The sequence below is a fragment of the Lytechinus pictus genome, chromosome 18, assembly GCF_037042905.1.
Source record: "Lytechinus pictus isolate F3 Inbred chromosome 18, Lp3.0, whole genome shotgun sequence".
NCBI classification, from domain to species: Eukaryota; Metazoa; Echinodermata; class Echinoidea; order Temnopleuroida; family Toxopneustidae; genus Lytechinus; species Lytechinus pictus.
Genome location: NC_087262.1, coordinates 3,711,018 through 3,732,723, shown reverse-complemented (window position 1 = coordinate 3,732,723; position 21,706 = coordinate 3,711,018). Strand labels below are relative to the sequence as shown.

Sequence of the window (21,706 nt, the reverse complement as noted above, 5' to 3'; positions counted from 1 at the left end):
ATACTAAAGAAAAGTTAAAATTCCCACTGAAAAGTGAACAAAAATGGCAAAAAAGGGGAAAATCACTTTTTTTTCTTCAAAAAGGGGTTAGATTCTTTTGTTTGCAAAAGGGGCTATACATCCACGTACAAAGCTAATTTTTTTAACAGAAATATTTTAAAAATTATGAAGGCAGGTAGATTCTTTTTTTAACCAAATTTTATGTTTACATGGTAGGGCGCCGGCCTATCATGAAAATTTAATTTCACATGAAAATATTGAAACATGGGAAAATGAAAAAAAAAGATTTTTCAGAAAGGTTTTGCATAAGAATATTGCAATATGGGAGAATTAAACAGGCTTGATTTCTCGGAATGGTCTCCAATCAGTGGCGTACCTAGGATTTTCCACAGGGGGGGGGGCAAATTCGTCCGCCAAAAAAAAGGTCTTCAACCGCAAATAAAAGATTCGTACCAGAAAAAAAATTGACAAGCGAAAAAAAAAAGACTCGTCGGGGGGGGGGGGGGGGGGGGAACAGGGATATGCCCCTTGCATGGGTTGTGACTTGACAGGGGGGCAGTCTGCCCCCTCTGCCCCCCGTAGGTAACGCTGGTGTCTCCAATGGATCTAACCCCTTGTGGAAACAAACTCTTCAAATATGAAAATGAAGGAATCAATGATTTTACACACTTGTTAAAAATTCTTTTTGTATAGTCTCGATCATGAATATAAATGAATTTTTACTCACTTTCCCGTTAATTAGCGACATCAAGGGCATCAATTATATATGTCAGGATCATTCAAATTTAGAGTGAATTTAGAGTGGACATATTAAACATGTTTTACACAAATTCATTTCAAAAGGGTGAAATCAACTCAACAACAAGTCAAAGTCACTTTTAATCTAGTGCAAGTTATTCACTCCCTCCGAGGAGTGAATGCTCGCTATACCCGATTTAAAAAAAAATTATTATTATTATTACTATTTTTTGCATGAGAGAGTAATTTCTTGCATTTTCTTCGGTCTTTTTTTCAATGTCTCCCTCTGTGGCAAAGATGTTACAGTATACGTATATTTAATTTCGTGTCAAAGGTGAAAATGCAGGCAAAGATGGAAGGTAACCGTGACGAGAGTGAAAAATGTGTCAGAATAGCCTTGAAAGCAGTGTCAGATGGTGATAAAGAAAAGGCTCTGAAGTTCCTTCATAAAGCCAAAAAATTATATCCGACCAAGAAAGTTGAAGGTACCATTTTTCATTTGATTTTCTGTCGTTTGTTTTGTGCCAAAGTCAAGATTGAGTGAGCGATTCCGTCTCCGACGCCGCCGGACCAAGCCAAGGCGAGAGCCGAGACGAACTGAGTTGAGTTGAATTGAGTAAAGACAGGGCTCCACACTATATAAAAAAAAAACTTGTTACTATGTTAAACCTTTTTTTTTCTACTGTACTGGTCCGATCTGATCATGTCGGACCAGTTTTTCCATGTTTTACTGGACCGAACCTAAAAATGAGTAAAATTTACTGGTCCCAAAAATAAAGAAAAATATTTAAAAAAAAATTATTTTGCTGTCTAAAATAAGTTAGACTCTAAGTTACGTTAGGGCAACGTTAGTGTCTAACTTAGTTGTTCTTCCCCAACGTTACGCGACGCAATCGTCCGTATCGTGGGTGAAGAACAATAGAAAACAAGATGGCGGCGTAAACATCGGGCAAGTCTCTTCCGTCTATTCATGATATTTTTCTCATTTATTTTGATGAATTCTTGTCTAAAAATAAAATCCATAGCGTAGAAATGTCGGAAATTAAGTTGTAATTCTTGTATCCCAGGCCATGTACATGATTTAGCGCTAGATCTTTTAGAAAGAAAGTAGAAATCTCGGGGGCGAAATTTTCAGGTTTTTTGGTGGTACACGCAAAAGTATATGACGGAAGCCCTGGCTTCGTATGAGAGTGACCTTACGTTAGTAAATGATTTTTACTCTCTAGAAGCCGCCTGGCTAGCCTGGAGGCGTCTGGGGAGTAAAAGTCGTCTACTATACGTAGGCTTACTCCCCACTGACGCCTGGGACACCAAGGTATATTCACGCACGTACGGCCACAAAACCTGAAACTTTCGCCCCCGAGATTTCTACTTTCCCTCTAAAAGATCTAGCCCTAAAACATGTACATGGGGTTCAACTTCATTTCCAACATTTCTGCGATATCGATTTCGTTTTTATAGAAGAATTCATTAAAAAAACTAGAAAAATGTTATGAAAAGATGGGAAGAGCTTACGGCCGTGTTTACGTCGCCATCTTGATTTCTTTGTCTTTTGCTTGGCGACAGCGCGCAATCTCTTTTTACCTCATAAAGTACGCTCCATACATCAATTCTACAATCAGTAATTAATAAAACATTATTTGATCCCCTTTTATCGAAATATATGATCTTATGAAAAGTCGTCATTCCGAAATAAAAGGTTCAGGTGACGATGAAGACTAAATATTTTTCCGATACTATCGATATCAAACGATGTCGCGGACTTGAATGACAAAATTGCCTTCGTGAAACGGAATGCGCTGATTTGTCGTCAATCTTCCTATCTCAGAAGAATGGTCCTAGGACGTTCCTACGTATCGCTCATCTCGTCATATTTTTATTTGCCGCCAAGGTAATCCTTTTGCAGCAAATGTAAACAAAGAAAATTGGTCTCCCAATCTGGAGCATCTTTGAAATTGGATACCCAAATTCTTTATAAAAGTCTCTGATATTGGAGATAATCTCTCTCATGGGAGACAGTCTCCCATATTGGCCTCTACTGCCTAACTTCACGGACCAAAGTTTTTGTGGAGATTTAAACAAAAGCTCAAGCCTTGAGCTCAAATGGTGAGATAATTAAATATATCAGATTGACGACAAAATGCTATATAGAATCAGTCAGTACTACATTTAATTCACATTTTTGATGATATCTGCTTGCAAAATGATATTTTGATGCTTAAATAGAATAGAATATTTCTAGATAGATAGCGCTATATAAATGCCTATTATTATTATTATGCTTGTTGAGAATCATCAGATTTCTTCGGAACGGGCGCTAACGGTGACATATTTGCCGATCTTATGTCAATATTTTTATCAATACTGAACTCGTCCTAAAGAAACGTACGACAAAGGGTAAATGTAGGTCGCTTTTCACGTTAATGATGTCATATTTTAAGGATATTGGCTAGTTTTTTTAGATAATGACTGTCCACGAACATTCATCAAATTAAATGAATATCATTCCCTGCAGCTCGATACACAGCTTTCACAAACTAATTACTTTCACCAAAATGATAAATCTACATGATACAGGTATGTTACAAGTGTGCAGGAATGCCTAATTCAATAGACATGTAAATTTCATGGCTCCTTATGTGTGCCACATGCTTGTTAATTTCTCACACCTGTTGCAGGGCTCCACACCCTTTTTTTCTACTGGTCCAACCTATTCATGTCGGACCAGTAGATACCCAGTTTTTCAATTTTTTACTGGTCCGAACAAAAAATCTACTGGTCCCAAAAAATAAAGAAAACATTAAAAAAAGGCGTGAGTTTATTTTGCTGTCCTTTCTTGTTACCCCCCCCCCCCAAAGAAAGATAATAAAAATGAGGGCATGAATGAATGAAAGACAAAAAGAAAGGAAGGAAGGAAAGAGAATAGGTAAAGAAAGGCTAGATGTGAAGGAAGAGGAAAAAAAGAAAGAACTAAAGAAAGAAAGAAGGAAAGGAAGGAAGGAAAGGAAGAACAAAAGAAATGAAGGAATGAAGAAAAGAAAGAAAGAAGGAAAGAAATTAACTGAGCAATAAAGAAAGACAGAAAGTAATGAAGGAAAGAAGCAATAAAAAAAAGAAAGAATGAGTAAAAGGAGAGATGGAAAGAAGGAAAAAAGAAAGACCAAGAAGAAAGAAAGAAAGGGAAGAAAGAAAGAAAAAGAAAGGAAGGTAGGAAGGATTGAAAGAAGGAAGAAAGGTACTAAGGAAGAAATAAAGAAAAGGTAAAATGATAGAAAGAAGGAAAAAAGAATGAAGGAAAGAAGCAAGCAAGCAATATAAAAAAGAAAGTAAAGGTAAAGAATAGATGAAAGAAAAAGAAAGACCAAAAGACAAAGAAAGGAAGGAATGTAAGGACGAAAGAAGAAAGGAAAGAAAGGAAGCAAGCAGTCAAAAAAAGAAAGAAAAGGTAAAAGGATAGATGGAACGAAGGGAAAAAGGAAAGAAAACACAAAAGACAGAAAGAAAGAAAGAAAGGAATGAATGAAAGAAAGAGAGAAAGGACTAAAAGAAGGAACAAGAAAGGGTAAAGAAAGGATGGATGGAACCCATGGAAGAAAGAAAGAATTAAACAAAGAAAGTAACAAAGAATGAAGGAAAGAAAGGGTAAAAAGAAGGAAGGAAAGAAAGAAAGAAAGAATAGATAAATATAGGATGGATGGACTAAAGAATTAAAGAAAGAACGAAATCAAAAAAGAAAGAGAGAAAAATATTTAAAGGATATAATGAAAGAAGAGAGGGAAGAAACAAAGAAAGATTGAAAAGAAAGAAAGAAAGAGAACAGAGGAAGAAAGCTGAAACTATCATAAATAAAATTAAAACAGTTTCTTTTTGGCTCAATTAAAATATAGCTACGATAGAAACCAAGTGTATCAACACACACACAAATGCATATGTGGGGCTATCATGTATTCAGACGATATCACTCGAAACCCGATCTGTTTGAACTAAAACAGAAGTGAAAATTTCTCCTTTTACTACTTACAAATGACAGAGTTACCCCAATTTTTAGGAAATATGGACATAAGAGCTTTTCATGAGTGTGAAATGTGAATTTTGACAGTTCTGTGAGAGATTTCTGCCAGAGGTTAGCCAAGCTTCGTTCTTGCAGCCAGTAGAAAATTTACCATGTGGGTTGTGCATATGTGGCCGGCTGGCTACGCTACAAGTATATTATGTACAAAATTGTACACTGTAAAAATTGTATGCGATTCATTCTGTGTGTATCTGTGTGTGAATGACGCAAAATCACGGGAGGAAAATGGTTTGCAATTTGAGTCATGGAATATTTTTTATGTTTATGTTGGACCAGTGATTTGACCATTTCTGGAAAAGTTACTGGCCCAACGATGGTTTTTATTACTGGTCATGTCGGACCCATAAGTCTTGCTATTTTTTGAAAAATTACTGGCCCGACAATGATATTTTTTACTGGTCATGTCGGACCAGTAAATCTTGTTATTTCTGAAAATTTACTGGCCCGACAGCAATTTTTACCGGTCGGGGACCGTCGCACCGGCGCTAGTGTCGCGCCCTGCCTGTTGATTGACAGAAAGCAGCATGTGCATAACTGTCTTCTGAAAGTTGGTTGAATCAAAATTGTCCTACATTTATTTAGTCAGTGGTCGGCAATCAGATTGATGATCTTCCCAATTCAAAGTTCTGTCTTATTTTGTCAGCCAAGTGGGAACTTGTCAGTGGGTTTTGGGATATTCTTAGTTAATGTTCTCTTTAGAATATTTACCCCAAATCAGTGAAAGATAATTTGTTCAAATATTAAAATCAGCATAGTTTTTATTGTTTGTAAACAAAGTGCATAGCTTTAGGCCCCCCCATCATACGCTACAAACAAGTGGGAATACTGCAGGTGGAATACTGCACATGCGTGTGACTGTCTGAATAATGCGCTGCTCAGCCTCAGGCTCAGACTGTGCTCAGCTTGCTGTACGAAGCGAATGATGCATTGCCTGGTTACCTATTTCATGATAATGCTGTTCTAATGAAAGCAGAATGAAAGGGAAAAATGATTTTGATGAAAATCCATCTAAGAAGAGAGTAGATTGACTCGTATACCATGATGTACGATGGGGGGGGGGGGGGGGTGTCCGGACACTTAAATTATCGAGGCCTCATGTTTTGTCTTTAGATTGAACAAAAACTATGAATTGAAAACTTGTAGTCATCAATACTTTTTCTCTATAATATTGGCCAACACTACCGTACTAAAATTGTAGAAACTTTCTGTGCAATTTTTTTTCTTCAAATGGTTGTTTGAAATCGACTGTCCGGACACACAACAACTGGGTATATAGTACACTAATTCATGACTCGTTCTTAGATCTAATACTGCCTTTTGTTGTAAGGGTGAAATTCCTGTTCATCGTTAAAGCGAGCATCAGATAATTTTAAAGAAAAAATCCGAAATAGTTCTATAGCCAAGCATGTTCCAACTACATGTACATGTACTAGGTTGTGCTTCCACACTGAAAGCGGACAGTAGCAAGAAAAAAATTGAGAGAGAAAAAGGAAGAAAATACTGTCAGATCATTTAATGCCTTTTTTGCATGCACAATTATGTTTATGATCGATTACATGCATTTTTAGCTACATGTATGTTTAACTTTTAACAACCAAAATTGAACAGGAAAATATAACTAATGTGACACAAACTCTATCAAGAGGAATTTTTATTAAACATTTATTTTTATACAGATTATATACACTGTAAATGCATTTTCAGTTTTTAAAAACCATCAAATTACATGAATACTCCTCTCTGAGCCTGATTTTTTTTAATAAGACACATCCAGCAGGGAATAATTTTCCTGGTATCGCATTGCAATTCGCTCCACATTTTTGAAAGACTGCTATGCATATATTCTTTTGTATAGCATATTTTTACATAGGACTGTACATTACTTAGTTAAGAGCTTTTCTCTTATGACCAAAAATGCTATTCAAACTTGTAAAGCAAAATCATTCCCTGTAGGGACTTTACATGTTTTTCAAGAGGGGGGAAAAGATGAGTATTATACATTGTATACCAGAAATTAAGGTATTAAATGTCTTTAATTTATTTTTATCTATTTTCAGCATTATTGATTCAGCTAGAGAATTCCAACGAAACCGATAGCGATTCAGCGTCACAGTCTGCAAGCTCTTCAGATAGAGGAGGAGACACACCCAAAGCTAGACAGAGAAGAAACTCACAATCGAGGCAACAGACATCAGCAGAAACCACATCCAATGGTGATGCACAAAAAGAGTATACACCTGAACAATTAGCAGCTGTAGTAAAGTAAGCAGATCATAGTTACATTTTTTTTTTTTTAAGGACAAGTCCATCTCAACAAAAAAGTCGGTTTGAATTTATAAAGAGAAAAATCAAACAAGCATAACACTGACAATTTCATCAAAATCGGTTGAAAAATAAGAAAGTCATGACATTTTAAAGTTTTGCTTAATTTCACCAAACAGATTCACGTTCTGCTCAGTATGCAAATGAGGAGACCGATGACATCATCCACTCACTATTTTGTATTTCATAACATGAAATATAAATTATTCTAATTTTATCCTCATTGTCATGTGAAACCACCATCAATTCCTTCCTAAACATGTGGAATATTCTGTGGCTCGAACAAGAGGGTCCTTATTGTCAAACCAGTAAAAATTAATTAATGTATGATGCAAACAATAAAAAACAAAGTAAATAGTGAGAGTGAAGGACACCATTGACTCTCTCATTTGCATATCACTGAGTTGTGCATATAACTGTTTGGTGAAAAATAAGCTAAACTTTAAAATGTCATAGATTTCTTATTTTACATCCGATTTTGATGAAATTTTCAGTGTTATACTTCTTTGATTTTTCTCAACTTTCTTCTGAGGTGAACTTGACCTTTCATTTGTTTTTCTACCTCGGCGAAACTCATAAACAAGTTTTGATTTTTTTCAAGTTTCATTGTAATACAGAAAGAGAAAATTTTTCTCTTTTTGAGGATTTATTAAATATTTTGTTGTTTCTTCTCATACAGAGATTGAAGTCTAGGGATACCACACAAGAAGGGTGTGAAAGAGGCTAAAATCTCTCTTGAAGGGGATATGTAATCGTTTGTATTTTGGGCTTTTTGGCTTTTAAGGTATAATTTTTAAGAATATGTTTGTTTTATATGTTTCATGAAAAACCATGAGATACGTGAAGTCATTATTACAATTTTTTTACATGATTCTTACGTTTAACCAGTGAGTTTAATACTGACCAGTTTTTTTTTTATGTTGTACCAGTGATTGATTTTCTTTTTCTCTTTCACAATGCAGAATTAAGAAGTGTAAGGATTTCTATGAAATCCTCGGTATAGCCAAAGATGCGGGAGAGTCAGAAATCAAGAAAGCATACAGGAAGTTAGCCCTGCAGTTCCATCCAGATAAGAACAAGGCACCTGGATCAGCAGAAGCCTTCAAAGGTAAAATAGTCATCAAATTGTTGTCATTGGTCAACGTGATATTTACCCAGTGGGTGTTTCATAAAGCTGTTCGTAAGATACGAATGACTTTACGCACGACGGGTGATCATTTCTTGTGCTATGTGATATCCCTATGTAATTGAGTTATGACCTAAGAACAGGTTCCAGTTGTCGTAAAGCCGTTTGTAACTTTACAAACAGCTTTATGAAACACCCACCTGTGGCCCGTAAAACAAAGTTAAGCAATGATCGTAGAACATTTTACTACGAATGATTCCATTGGCTACAATGTACAATCAATCATAGAAATCAAGCGTACAATCAATCGCTAACCTTTGTGTTCTGGGACCCAGGTGTAGCCACTTAAGCTATTAGCTAATCTCCAAACATGCCCTGCTTTAATAACTGATTATGTTTCTCCATTCCAATGTGCTTAGTGGCTGAATGGGTATACTAGAAGTTCTTATTTTTTAAGTCTTTTCACTCTGAGATCAAACCTAAATGTAGGACACCATGTTAATGAGGGTAAATTGCAGATTCGTCTACTGCCAACTCGTCCACTCACCACATGGTCTACTTTCATTTAGTCTAATGCCATTCCGTCCATCAACATTTCGTCTAACAACCATTTGGTCCATTAACTATTTGGTCCAATCATCACTTCGTCTAATCACCATGTCGTCAATGACCATTTTGTCTCATAACCAGTTGGTCGAATATCCATTTCATTCATTTTGCACAACTTTACCAAATGGTATATAGACTAAATGGCTATTGGACCAACTGGTTATTAGACGGAATGGCATTAGACTAAATGAAAGTAGACCATGTGGTGAGTGGACAAACTGATGGTAGACCAAATGATAGTAGACGAGTTGGCAATTAGACAAATTGGCATGAGACGAATTGGAAATAAACCATTAATGAGAGTGGTACTCTGCCACTGAGCTAGTACTATGTGCATTCAGTGCAATGAACTATTACTTCTTAGGTGACATAGATAGTATCAGAAATGGAACTGAAGAAAGTTAGCATGTATCATCAAAGAAGTGATAAAACTTGATTAGAATGTTAAAGGCTTGCTGGGGAAGTTTCATTATATTGTAAATACTTATGACTTTCACTCAGTAATTTTTTTTTCACTTATCAAACATATCGATCAATGCGATCTTATTTACTGGGTGAAAGCTAGCCTTGAGGACTCGGAGGACTCTGATGATATTTAAAAATATTTTTACATATACTTTTTCATCACGGAACCTTGAAACCCTTCCCATAGTTGCATAAGCGAGACCTATACACCCAGATGGATTTAGAGGGTGAAATCGCTTTGTATCTATTTATTTTATTTATCTATGAATCTGCATATGAAGGTGTAAAAAGTGTGTTAGTTTAGGGATGAATAAATAGAGTTTTCTTACCAGACCGATCTCGTGTAGATCCCTCGATCCATTTGTAAACAACGCAAATACAATAGGCTTGACCCTCGAACCGCTTCGTTATGACATACCTTCGACAAGCGATGTTACAAAATGCCGTTTTGAAGAACAATTTATAGATAAAAATAATTATTTAACAAATAAAATTTAATACGTGATTATAAATTATTATTATTATAATAAATATCTGGAATTCCCATTGTTGTAACCTTAGATTTGATGAAGAGCCTCACTATTACCAATTCTACAAAAATTGAATATTAATATCAGGTGTTTTTTCCAAGCAAAAATAATACGCTTTCTTCGTTGGCGATCTACATGGTTCCCAGCCCATCAGGGAAATCAGGGGAAAAAATTATTTTTTTCCAGTAAGAGAAAAATCAGGGAATTTCATTAAAATAATACCTCAAATCAGGGAAAAATGCCTAAAATGAGGGAAAAATCAGGGAATATTGATCAGCCCAAAAGTCGAAAGCACAAGTCAGACTATATTTTGTTGCTTATCGAAACAACATCCATCGAATATGGTGCTACTAATTAGTTTTACATTATTGTTTTTTTTACTGAAAGTAATGTAATTCACTTCAACGAATTAGAAAACATGCAAAACTGGGAATGGGTTTAATAATTGTCAGGGAATTTTTAAACTTCATCAGGGAAAAATCAGGGAATTTTGTTTTCTTGAAAAGCTGGGAACCCTGATCTACAGGGTGATCGTTTTCAGCTAAGATTGAAGGATTTCACAAAGTTCAGTTAACTGTACCAGATTTAATAGATCTACAATTATTAATCTTATTTTCAAAGACTTTCTCATGAGATCAGCGTTTACTCAACTTAATTGCAAATACTTTCATTTGTCTCTGAGTCCAAACAACATAAACTGTGACTATGAAGTTGTGAACAGCAACATGCATTAATTACAGGAAGTGTGTCCAGTTTTAATCAACCAGTCTGTTGTATATGACTAGTATTAAAGGTCAAGTCCACCCTAGAAAAATGTTGACTTAAATCAGTAGAGAAAAGTCAAATAAGCATAACGCCGAAAATTTCATCAAAATCGGATGTAAAATAAGAAAGTTATGACATTTCAAAGTTTCGTTTATTTTTCACCAAACAGTTCTATGCACAATTCAGTGATATGCAAACGAGAAAGTCGATGATGTCATTCACTCACTATTTTTTTTCAATTGTTTGAACGGTACAATATTTACAATTTTTACAGATTTGATAATAATGACTAACTTGACTGAACCATAAAATTTTAAAACAATAGTAATTCCACATGTTCAATGAGGAAAAAAACTTTGTTGTAAATGACAATAAGGAGAAAATCAGAATATTTCATATTTTATGTAAAATACAAAAGAAATAGTGAGTGTGTGACGTCATCATCCTCATCATCATCTGCTGTAATCTTCAAAGGGCTCTGCAGCCTATCAGCCTATCATTTGCATACCATCCAGGATGTGCATATAACTGTTTTGTGAAATGAACCAAAACTTTTAAAAAATGTCATAACTTTCTTATTTTACATCAGACTTTAATGAAGTTTTTCAGTGTTTTGCTTGTTGAATTTTTCTCTTTTTATTCAAATCAACTTTGTGTTGGGGTGAACTTGTCCTTTAAAAATTTGTGTTTCATCTTCTCTTTCAGCTATTGGTAAAGCCTTTAATGTCTTAAGTGATGCAGACAAGAGGAAAAAGTATGACCTGTACGGGGATGAATCTCAGCGAGAACGCCAGGTTCAACGCAATCAACACAGACATCATTATTACAATAATGGCTGGTATTATGAAACAAGAGGATTTGATGACGGTGAGTTTCAATATACTCCGAGAAAGTTTCTTTCAAGTGTAATTATTATTTTTTATTTTGCCAAAAAATACAAGTTACATTTGTAGAAGTAAAATGAATGACATTGTCACAATATTGTATACATTGGCGCTTGGAACATTGGAGATAAAAAAGTTAACATAACTTTGACAAATACCTTTTGTCCAAATTTTTGGGGAATGGAAGTATAACGTATCAAAGTAGCTAAATAGTGTGTAACAGCTCAATACATTATAATCATAGCTCTATAGGTTGCGTGTATAAAGAAATGAAGAAAATTTAAGATACATTCCCTACATCTCATTTCTGAAGTAAAAGTATTAAGAGAGAGAGGGAGAAATTACAAATTTCAATGGTCAGTTGACAAATAGATATAAATGCCAGCGATTCACAAAATGCCACAAATTTGGATCTCCTATATGTATTGGCTTGCATGAACAGGGTATACTATAGTCAACTATATCACCATTTACTGTGAACTTGTATGATAATTGTTGTCTTGGCAAAAGTTATATATATTACGGCGAAAGCCTTTTTGGCTAGAATTCATTAAAGAAGTTGAAAACCCTCAAGAGTTGTAAATCCTAATACGTTTTTATAAGCATGCCATTACACTGAGTATAATCAAAAGAATATTAGCTGGGGATGCGTACAAGGGCATTGTATGGTCATTTGTGCTTAATAAGTTTAAAGGGGTTTGAAAAGTAAGGCTGTAAGCCATGTTCACTATGTGAGTAAATATTTTACCAAAGAAAATACCTCAGGGACTGTACCAACGCCAGAGGAGGTGTTAGTTGGTGCTGCATGTATGGTTCCTGAAGTGACGCCGGAATGTGTCCTGATGGTGGCATTCCCATCACTGAGGGGACATAGTTCACCAAATCTCTGATCAAAGGCTGTTTATATTTTGTTTAAATCCGTCATCGTATCATTAAGTGCAACAGAAAGAAAATGCTTAAACATCTTTGTCTTCAAGAGATAAATTGCTAATGAAATTTAAAAATCCAACAAACGTTAGTGATCACTACATTGCGTGTACATGCACATTGACAACCACGCCATTGATTTAAGCCCCGCCCATCAAGCCGTAGATAGCTTTTGAACTGTTCCCGGCTTGTGACGTCAGATGTCCAGATTCATGGCATTTGGGCAAATGTTATGAAATTGATTGAAAACTTTCTTTGGCCACATGACTGGGTTTAGACCAATCACACATTAATATTTTTATCATGAATATTTATTAAAACTTGACCAACGTTATCATTAGTGATTTGGAAGAAATTCATATATTTCTGGGTTCTCTGTCTGCAATATATGTAATCATTCAAATTTTTTACCCCATTTATTTCCCTTTCTTCAGATGAAGTCAGCCCTGAGGATATCTTTAATATGTTTTTCAATGGTGGTTTCCCATCAAGTCATGTCCGTAGGAGACACATGTACAGACAAGGAAGTCATAGCCATGAAAGGAGAGCTGGTGAGGTATGTATTGTTCTTTTTTTACTGCGGAAAACAAGGGGTATCTCATGGATATATGTGAAATATGAAGTTCTTAGAAGTTTTGGGGAAGGTTTGAAAAAAATGTTTTGTATCCTCTATTACAATTAAGTAGAAATTTTTATTTTTTATTTTTTGAAAAGAAAAAAGAACAGGTAAGGACTCTGGCTGTGTCATGCTTTTCTGCTGCGCACATTCATGCTAGTGCAAAAATAAGAAGTGTGCATGCAACTCAGTTAAACTATAAATGCCAGTTGTCGTAACAATTTAAAACTGAGCTCAAACAGAATCCAATAAAAATAACTACCCAAGTATTTGTATGGGTAAATAAAATATAAACATATGCAAATGATTCTGGTAGGAAATGTGTAATTGATGGGAAGTATACAAGTAAGCATGGCATGCCTACCAGTTGTCTGATCTTTTCCCAAGCAATTATAACAAGGATAATACACTGTCCCACATATGCTTATCTGTGTTGTACAATGCCTACTTAGCTTGTTGTACGCAAGCTAATGGGAGGCTGAATGTCAAACATTCGTACCGTTGCACACATACTGTCCAAAATGTAACGTCCATGATAATGTACTGTTGCACAGTCTTTCAAGTACTCAAATCATTTCTCTCTAGACTCTCTTATACTTAATCGTATTGCAGTGTAACAATACTCTGAATACGTTACTAATTCGAAATATCGATATTCTCAAGTCAAATTTATCCAATCCAATTCACTTACATCATAAATCCTTCCAATCCACTTTCTCGTAGACATGTACTATATCTTAAGCAAATTTTGAAACCTCTGCAATTACTTATATTTGAAAATATTCTGTTGATTCATATTAACCCCCAAAGTACATTTTTTCATGCTTTGTGTATTTTTATAATTCTATTTTGATACTGTTATGTTTTATGTTGTTTTTTAATGAAAAAAGTTCTGTACAATTCAGCTCTTGCTGCGAACAGTCTTTGAATAAAATACCATTATTATTATATAATGTCGACTTCATAATGTGTTGTATGTAATGTGTTCGTTTGATTTTTTATGTATATAGTATTGTGCAGGGCCCTGGTTGACAACAGTGTCTAAACCACTGAACAGGCTACCCTGGGTAAAGAAGACAAGTAAAATGAAATTAACTTCTATAAATATCTGTTTTCTTTGCAGGCTAACTACACATTCATGGTACAGGTGCTGCCCATCTTGCTCTTAGTATTAATGTCAATCTTCTCTAGTTTGTTTGTCAGTGATCCTCTCTTCAGATTAACACGGCAAGGGTAAGTCTACATCAGGGGCCTGTTTCATAAAGGACTTGCAACTGTTGTAACTTTGCTATAATGGCAACTGCCATGGTAACAGGGCTCAGCAGCCAATCAGAATCAAGGTTACCATGGTAGTTGCCATAATGGCAAAGTTACAATAGTTGCAAGTCCTTTATGAAACGGCCCCAGGCCTGCACATGTTGCAGGGGCCTGTTTCATAAAGGACTTGCAACTGTTGTAATTTTGCTATAATGGCAACTGCCATGGTAACAGGGCTCAGCAGCCAATCAGAATCAAGGTTACCATGGTAGTTGCCATAATGGCTAAGTTACAATAGTTGCAAGTCCTTTATGAAACGGGCCCCAGGCCTGGGCATGTTGCACAACACTTGTTGTTGGTGACAGCTTATAAGCTGTCCTGGCCATTTGATTGGCTAAGATTAATGATAATAATAGCTGGATTTATGTAGCGCTTTTTGCCTGAGGAGACAAAGTGCTTGCTATTATTACTCCGGCTTTAGCTTGAGCTACCATCACCGGCGCTCAGTGGATGCAAGGAATTAATCCTGCCGGGTACCAATGCACCTCACCTTGGTCGAGTGCAGCATAGTGTGGATTAGAACCCACGACCCTGTTTGAAATGCGAGAGCCAGAACCACTAGACCACGACGCGACGGCTAAGAGTAACATTTAAGTATTTTGAAAACAAGCTTTATGTAACTCGACCCAGAAAAGATAAGAAATAAACTGTGATGATTGAAGCATTGCAAGTTACACTTCAATCAATTAAAATATCTGAAAATATGCATTATTGCATTTCATGTTACAGGAATGTTCTCAATTTGCAATAGGTAAATAAAGACAAAGACAATTTGTCTATCATTTGATATGAACCTCGTATATGTTATGATAGCAAGGTTATGTTTTTTTTTCAGCAGTTTATCTTTTCCTTTTGCAGTGTTAGTGTATAAACATTTGCTGTTGGCACATGTAGTTGAGTTCAAATAAGAAAATATTGTAATTTCTATAAAAGTGAAGTAATGTACCAAAATTTAGATTTGTGTTTATTTATTTTGATTATAATTTCTTTAACCTCTAAAGGATACAGGTGAAAGTTCAATAATTTCGTATGTTTTCTTCTTCTTTGTACAGGAATTTCAAGGAAGAGAGAAGAACGCCTAATGATGTTATATATTATGTAAAGGTAATTACAATATGATAAGGCCTCCTGTTATAGTACATGTATGCAGATTTTAGTACATTTAATCAGTTATTTAATAATAAAAAAGATCTTTCCAAGAGGGATCAAAGAGTACACCCTCCTGACCAATTACTTAGATTACCAGATCCATTGACTTTGTGACATTCATGTAAAAATCAACAAAACAAAATTGTATGCAAATAAACCATAGATAAATGTCCTCAGACTCCAAACTGAAATGTGTGTTCAAGCCAGTGTGTATGTACACCTTAATACATACACTGCATATTAATACACCCACTAAACACTTAGTGTACATGTAGCTGACATGACTCGACAGTCACTGGAATCGAGCCCGTTCCTTATTTATTTTTTTGCATTTTGAAAAAAAAAAATGAAAAGGTTCAGTCTAATGAAAACAGTACTGTAATGTAGTGTACTGTAGCGTACTTGTAGTAACTTAAGATCTCTTTGTTGAATTCATTTATATTTGTAGTTGTTTATATATATATAAGGAACTGTTGCTGCACTATCAACATGAGTGTCTCGGGACGGTGTGTGCACTCAATAAGACATTATTATTATTAAAGTTAATATGCCGTCTTGTCTGCCAGCTTTATCACTCCGTTGGAAGATATCACTGTTAAGACTCGTCAGTATACTGCTGAGTATACGAAAAAGATTTTAGGCATGCGACAGGTTTATGTTTAATGTGTTATTACATGTATTGTCGTTATACAGTACTCAGCTTGCAGTTTTGTGCTCATTTCCTTTGCAGAAAGATTTTGTGAAAGAGTACTCTGGCAAGATACACTTAGTTGAGAGTCAAGTCGACGAGGAATACATACAGAACCTAAGAAGAACATGTTATGATGAAAAATATAAGAGTAAGTATACCACAAAACTAATGATTCATGAAACGATACAGGCCTTCATTGAAGACCAAGTACAGCCTAAAACCAAGTTGATTTTAATGGAATATCACACACTGGAAATTTCATCTTAGCCAGATCAGGGGTCGTCTTACAAAGAGTTTCAATTGATCTGATCAATCGCAACTATGGAAAGCCAGCAATGTCAACTTCTAAAATACATGTTTGTTCAAAATATTTTCCAGATATGATGTATATTCATACATTCACTTTCTCTTGACAATTCAGTATGCTCTTGAGCAAATTTCCGAAAGAAAAAATTATGACATTGATGGATTTCCATATACTTGAGATTGATTGGATCAATCATAACTCTTTGTGAGATGGGGCCCAGGTTCTTGTCTCACAAAGATTTATGACTGATCCGGGCCCCTGCTTACAAAGAGTTACGATTGATCCGACCAGTCGTAACTATGGAAATCCATCAGTGTCATAATTTTTTCTCCAGGATGTTTGCACAATGTCCTTTGTAAACAAAGAGAAGTATAGTGAATTTTCAAGAAAACAATGAATACATGAAATATGCATCATAGTTAGAAAATATTTTGAACAAACATGCATAATAGATGTTGACGTTGCTGGCCATCCATAGTTGCGATGATCAGATCAAATCAATCGTAACTTTTTGTAAGACGGGGCCCCAATCTACCTCAACTGTATGGAAATCCACCAATGTCATAATTTTTCCTACAGGGTATTTGCACAGTGTCCTTTAGTGAACAATAAGGAGCATGCTGAATTGTCAAGAAGCAATGAATGTACGAATGTACACCTTATCAAGAAAACATGTCGAACAAACATGCTTTTTCAATGTTGACGTTGCTGGCCTTCCATAGTTTTGGTTGATCAAATCTGTTGCAGCTCTTTGTAAGACAGGGGCCCCGGGGGTCTGTTTCACAAAGAGTTGCAATCAAATGAAAAACTTGATTTCCAACCAATCATAAGTGTGCATTTGGGATTCATGACTGATTTTCTGACTTGCGTTTAACTCCACTCTTTCTACAACAGGCCCCTGAAATAAGACAGAGTATATTCAAGCAATACCTATTTTCATAAAACCAATTGAATGAAATATCATGACATGTTTGTTTGAAATTGACAATACATGTTTTTCACTTGTAAAGCTCGAGTAACGGCAGTGAGCAATGATTTTCAGAGAAATGTTTTGAAGGCTTGTTTCATTGTCAACGACATGCACATTTATAAAGATCTTGTATGAATTGAATGCTATGTGATAAAGGAATCAAGACTCAAACCCAAGTACACTGAAAATTACTTAAACTTATAAGCGTACATGGGCACATGTACTATTAGTGCTTCGAAAAAGACCTGTCAACCAGACAGAATTTCCTACTGGAATGATGTTTCACATATCCCTATTTAATGAATACGCCAAGTTGTAATTTAATTGGATTGCGTTTGTACTAGGACCGCAACTGGAAGTCATACGTAATGAAAATGCATAATACTTGAAATATGTTTTGAGTATGGAATTAGTGAACATCACCTCTAGACCTGGGCCCCGTCTTACAAATAGTTGCGATTGTGGACGGCTAGCAACATCAACATCTATTATGCATGTTTGTTCAAAATATTTTCTAGCTATGATGTATATCCATGCAGTCATTGTTTTCTTGAAAATTCCCTGTGCTTCTCTTCAACAACAAAGGACATTGTGCAAATTTCCTGTTGAAAAAAATTATGACATTGATGGATTTCCATAGAGTTACGATTGATTGGATCAATCGTAACAACACTTTGTAAGACAGGGCCCAGAAAATTTCACAAAAAATGTAATTTATTGATTGGAAATGGATGTTTACAAAGACTTAGAGACTATTTACATAAAATATGTTGAAGAGTGGGTGAGGGGGGTTTCTAAAGCTATGAATTTTTATAAATTTATTGTACTTTCATGCGTAACAAAATGAAGAAAATATGCATTTTCTTCTTTTGGACACAATCACTTTCATTTGTAGAATGTGAAATACTTATTAAATTTTGTTATTGCCTACTTGTTCTCCATTGCAGAAGAGAGGATTATACAGCAAGCAAGATACTTTGGAGACAGAAAAATGTTTGAATCAGGGAAGAGAATGAAGACGCCCTCTTGTGACAAGTTCAATACAATGTACGACAAGATAGCCGGTGGATAATGACACCTTGCAAGCTTTGCACTAGTATTTAATTATTTTTATGTACTGAGTGATATAGGTAATATAATTATAATTCATTGATATTCCTTTCTTCTATGGATGTAATATTTTATTCTAGTTTGTTTGGGACCGGGGTGGGAGGGGGGTAGGTTCACATTTTGAGTGCGATATTCCTTTTAAGACGCGAACATTTTGTGAAAGACGCAAATATGAAGAAAAAAAATCCATATGTCAAAATTTGGAGAAGTGTTTCCCAAAATTTCTTGCGGCAGCTGAGTTCTCAACAATTCGTGCGCAGTTTGTGCTGAATTCGTGTGAAATCATATGCGAAGTACATGCAAACAAAATACACAGTACATGAATGTTACCAAAATTGCTAAATATTTGTGATATTTGTGGATTGCATGAGACATTCGCAAACTATGTTATGATTTGACTAGGGATTTACAGTGTTTGCGAACATTGCATCGTGATGGTTCTGCACAGTTGATGGTGCTTATGAGACAATCATGCTTAGGAACAAACTGCAGGATGCAGGAAGCGTTCGCATTTGTCCCAAACCAAAACAAGCGCTTCAAATGATTGACGAAGCTTCCGACCCTAGATGCACGTTGGGCTCTACCATGGTTTAACTTTGACCCCTTTCTCATTACCACCCTAAAATTTAGTGGAAACTAGTTTAATGAAAACTAGTTTAATATGTAATGAGAATGGTCAAAGCGATCTTTCAAACCAGTTCGGAAAACCACCTCGCGATGTGGCTTTCAAGATCACTTTGCCTTTTTAAACTGGTGTTAGCGTAAGTGAGGACACAACTGTTCTTCGGGAAGCGATCTTTGCACATTTCGAGCGCGCTACTCTACACACTGTGTAGAATGTCTACGCTGCGGTTTCGAATTTTGTGCGAACATGTCACCCCCACTGATAACATTCCCATAGCAACAAGGCCACTTTAAGTGAAGTGGTGTTGAAAACCGCTTTCAGGTGATCAACTGGGAACGCTAGCAAAGCGATCTTCCAACCTGGTTTCCTGAACCGATTTCCAGTAACCTAGTTTTAGACAGTGTAATGAAAACTCTGTCTTTGTGTCTTTCGCAAAACATTCATGAGCCCTGTGGAAACTGCACTTTTAGTAATATTCTTTATACATTCAACATATGACAAGCACAAAAAATTTCCCTGATGTATTATATTTATATATACACAGTTATCCAATAAATGCATATTTATAGAGAATGATATTTAGATGCCATTGGGACTATAAAAGAAATACAAATGAATGGTATTATCAGTACGGAAAAGAGAACTCACTCTGCCAAATTTTTAATTCCAACTTTGGGTCCAATGTCCCAGAGCAACAAAAGATACATTAAAAATTGAAATATTAAAGTACATTTAACTCCCCTGACGCCTTATAACTATTACACTAGCATTTCAAAGAATATTTTTGTGCCAGTTTCACATTTTTCTCACCTCGGTCAATTTTTGGCGAAAGTAGATCATCAACTTCTTGCTTAAGGGCAAAAGCACAATTGACTTTACTTTATACATGTTTTATAATAATAATATAGGATTTGTATAACGCACGTATCCACCTTGCTAGGTGCTCAAGGTGCTCCTATACTAGTATTTCCCTGGCTAAGCTACTCTACCGATTCCGGTGTGCACAGCTTTTTTAAGAATTGCTTCCTGCCAGGTACCCATTTACCTCACCTGGGTTGAGTGCAGCAAAATGTGGGTGAATTTCTTGCTGAAGGAAAACTTTTGACATACTATCAATTGTATCTTTTATGCTACTGGGCCTTTTTGTCAATTTGAATGCTTCTACCCAGAAAGAAATAAAATTGCTTGCAAATGGATCCCTTTGATATTGTAAATCAAGTTCCCCACGTGCACACGTTCGCATACAAGCATCACAAACACCCATGTTCACTCCTTACATACACCCTCACAAGCACCAACATACCATATACACCATGGCATAGCCAAGGAACAATTGAAATAATCATACATGTACTGATAAATAACTGTGCTCTTGGACTTGTAACTGAATATGCAAAAATGAAAAGATATTATTTTTCTGGTAGTGGTTACAGTAATTTAAATGTAGAATAATAGATAACTATTCACACGATCATGTACACTTAATTTTTGTGAGACGATTTTAAAGCATATTTGTCAAATGGTGATGTAGTACATAGTTCTACGATGAACTTTGAGAGGTATTGCATTTTGGTCATATTTTGATTATCATAATCTTTTTATTCATCGCATGGAATTGATTTACATATATTTACTGTTCAGATTTGATGAAATAGCGAAGCACAGAATCGTAGAAACAGTGGGCTTGCTAATTCCCACATTGAATCTGTGCTGGATTTTAGCCAGAATTGCTTAAATTACCAGCTGGAACTGTTTAGTGGAAGCAACAACCAATAAAATCCTGATGGATTTTGTACGGTGTCACAGGTGCGGCCGTGTTGAAGTTGATAAAAGGCGGTTTACAAGCACAGTGCATACAACACTTAATCACCTCTGCGCTGCAGAATACTCTCTACACTTCTGAGCGATTAGCATGATATTATGATACCTTGAGTACTGCTGTTTACCTGACCACATATCACTTATTGTGACAGATTATTCTTCAATCTGGAATAAATTTAAGAAATTTTCTTTTCATCCACTTCATTTTGAAGTGCAAATAACATAAAAGCTGTTACTTTAACCTGCACAAATCAAATAGATATTTAGCATATTCTGTAGCAAGACATTTGACTCAAGTTGTAGCTATAGACACTGACAAGTGGTTGTTATACTCTGATTATTGCAGTTGAAGTAGTATCGACACAATCTTGAAAATATTGTTTTATATATCCTTGTTTGAGCACTTGTCTGTGTACTCTAATAATCAGCTCTACTATGTACAAGAGATAAATGGAAAAGAAAGTTACTAAGGTGTTTAATGGTTACACTTCGTAATTCCGAAGGTACGTACGTAATTCCGAAGGTTCTTTATTCTGAAGGTTCGTAATTCCGAAACACGTAAATTGCCTATACCTCGATGTTCGTTAATCCGAAAACGTAAAAGGGTTCTTTAATCCGAACATTTGTGGCGTTATTCCGAAGGTTCGATAATCCGAAAACGA

The 21,706-nt window shown here is 35.5% G+C and overlaps 1 protein-coding gene across 1 annotated transcript; it reads left to right on the top strand.

Moving 5' to 3' along the window:
- The first annotated feature begins 1,046 nt into the window (after window positions 1-1,046).
- On the top strand, window positions 1,047-21,691 carry LOC129281663 (dnaJ homolog subfamily B member 12-like). The gene is made up of 9 exons (XM_064112721.1): window positions 1,047-1,223; window positions 6,868-7,072; window positions 8,095-8,240; window positions 11,333-11,494; window positions 12,873-12,994; window positions 14,178-14,287; window positions 15,424-15,475; window positions 16,251-16,359; window positions 18,436-21,691. Exons 1-9 carry the CDS (start codon window positions 1,079-1,081, stop codon window positions 18,558-18,560), a joined length of 1,176 nt encoding a protein of 391 aa, XP_063968791.1. The 5' UTR covers window positions 1,047-1,078; the 3' UTR covers window positions 18,561-21,691.
- Window positions 21,692-21,706: the final 15 nt, after the last annotated feature.

Excerpts from the sequence above, each read along its gene's own strand:
- LOC129281663 (XM_064112721.1), top strand. The coding sequence starts at position 1,079 with ATGCAGGCAAAGATGGAAGGTAACCGTGACGAGAGTGAAAAATGTGTC. Across the intron at positions 8,241-11,332 it reads ATCAGCAGAAGCCTTCAAAG|CTATTGGTAAAGCCTTTAAT; the intron begins GTAAAATAGTCA and ends CTTCTCTTTCAG. Across the intron at positions 15,476-16,250 it reads ATGTTATATATTATGTAAAG|AAAGATTTTGTGAAAGAGTA; the intron begins GTAATTACAATA and ends TTTCCTTTGCAG.